This window comes from Alexandromys fortis, unplaced genomic scaffold, assembly GCF_014885135.2.
Source record: "Alexandromys fortis isolate MF-2015 unplaced genomic scaffold, M_Fortis_MF-2015_v1.1 scaffold_263, whole genome shotgun sequence".
NCBI classification, from domain to species: Eukaryota; Metazoa; Chordata; class Mammalia; order Rodentia; family Cricetidae; genus Alexandromys; species Alexandromys fortis.
Window position 1 is genome coordinate 872,313 of NW_026068165.1, and position 1,996 is coordinate 874,308.

Genomic DNA, 1,996 nt, shown 5'->3' on the forward strand with positions numbered 1-1,996 from the left:
TTTTTTTTTTTTTTTTTTTTTTTTTTTGGTTTTCCTGGACAGGGCTTCTCTGTAGCTTTGGAGCCCGTCCTGGAGCTAGCTGTTGTAGACCAGGCTGGCCTCAAACTCCCAGAGATCCACCTGCCTCTGCCTCCTGGGTGCTGGGATTAAAGGCATTCACCACCACTGCCCAGTTTATTTCTCCCTTTTAAAAAATTATTTTTTCTGTGTATGAGTAAAGCTGGATGTGTGTGTGTACCATGTGTGTCTGGTTCTTGAGGAGGCCAGCGGAGGGCCCTGGATTCCCCTGGATCTGGAGTTATGGATGTTGTGAGCCATGTCGTGGGTTCTGGGAGCCAAACCTGGGTCCTCTGTAAGAGTTCTTAATTATGTGTATTGGTGTGGGTATGTGCATTGGGTACAGATGCACTCAAAAGAGGGCATCAGATCTCCTGGAACTGGAGTTACAGGTGGTTGTGAGCCACCATATAGGTGATGGGAACTGAACCTAGGTCTCCTGCAAGATCAGTCAGTGCTTTTAACCACTGAGCCATCTTTCCAACCCCACCTCACCCTTTAAATAATGTTACTTATTCTTTGGAAATTTAGTACATTTATGTAATGTGTTTCTATCGTACCAACCCACCACTATCTCCCTTCAGATTCCCTCGTTCCCTTAGCCTGTCCTCTTCCTGGTTTCCTGTCCTCCTTTTCATTATTGCTATTAATAACCCCGAGTCCTCTCAGTGCCACCGTGTGCATGTGGGCGTGGAAGCGTCCACTAGGGTTATTCTTTCCTCTTCTATAAATAGTCCGCCATCCCTGGGCTCGAGAATTGTGGCTTCCGGCATTCCCTTCCTAAAATTAACTCACGCGAGCTTAGAAGAGGGAAGTCTCATATTTAGAGCTCTTTCGGTGCTCATGGATATGAGTAGAGATGAATACTAATCACATCCAGACCATAGAGGTGACCTCTGTGAAGCTGCTGTAAACCTAGGATGCTGGCCTTTCTTTATCCCATAGCAAAACCCATCTGGCCATGGCTGGGATGGTCGGACTGCCCGTGGCTCTTCTGATTCTGGGAGGCTCTTTTCTCTATTGGCGTGGACGCAGGATTCAGAATAAGAGGGCTATGAGGCGCTACCTGGAACGGGGTGAGGTGAGTACATTTACATTTAACTTTGGGGGGCACGCTTATAATCTGCTCCTAGGGTGAGTGGTAGGGTGGTCCCTACTCCTCTTTCCCTGGAATTTAGTCCCTGTCTTTTAGAGGACAATGCCGAGCAATGGATATAACTCAGACTGCTTGCTTAACATGTGCAAGGACCTTAGTTCAATCCCAGAAACACGCGTGTACACATGTACATATTATGTGCGCACCAGTCCACACTGGAAGAGGGAACACGTGTTCTCATCTTGCTTTTGCCATTTGCCATGACTCTGAAGAAACTGCTTTCCCTTGGACAGAAAACCTAGTGTGAACTGTTGTTCCTGAAGGGAGGTGTCCCTCTCTTCCCGCCCTCAGCTCCAGGCCCTGCTGCCCTTGGCAACTCCTACGGGCAGTAGGTAGGATGGGATTGTGGGAGTAGGCTTTTCTGAACACGTTCTTCCATGTGCTCCTCAGAGCATCGAGCCTCTGGACCCCAGCGAGAAGGCAAACAAAGTCTTGGCCAGAATCTTCAAAGAGCCAGAGCTGAGGAAGCTTAAAGTGCTGGGTTCTGGTGTCTTTGGAACTGTACACAAGGTGAGTGGCTCACGGGAAGTCTGCAGAGCTGGGGAAGAGATGGAGGGAAGATGGGGGAAGGATTTTGGCAAAAGAGTGACATAAGGGGGCTGGAGAGATGGCTCAGTGGTTAAGAGCATTGCCTGCTCTTCCAAAGGTCCTGAGTTCAATTCCCAGCAACCACATGGTGACTCACAACCATCTGTAATAAGGTCTGGTGCCCTCTTCTGGCCTTCGGCATACACATAGATAGACTATTGTATACATAATAAATAATAAATAAATATTTAAAAA

General features: G+C 47.8%; 1 protein-coding gene across 2 annotated transcripts in view; it reads left to right on the plus strand.

The window, feature by feature from the left end:
• Positions 1 to 1,996, plus strand: part of Erbb3 (erb-b2 receptor tyrosine kinase 3) — a 22,758-nt gene that overhangs the window by 14,635 nt on the left and 6,127 nt on the right. For both annotated transcript variants that reach the window (XM_050128111.1, XM_050128110.1), the window contains 2 exons: positions 1,003 to 1,138; positions 1,604 to 1,723. In XM_050128111.1, the coding sequence (XP_049984068.1) occupies positions 1,003 to 1,138; positions 1,604 to 1,723 (256 nt within the window). The remainder of the gene's footprint in view (positions 1 to 1,002; positions 1,139 to 1,603; positions 1,724 to 1,996) is intronic.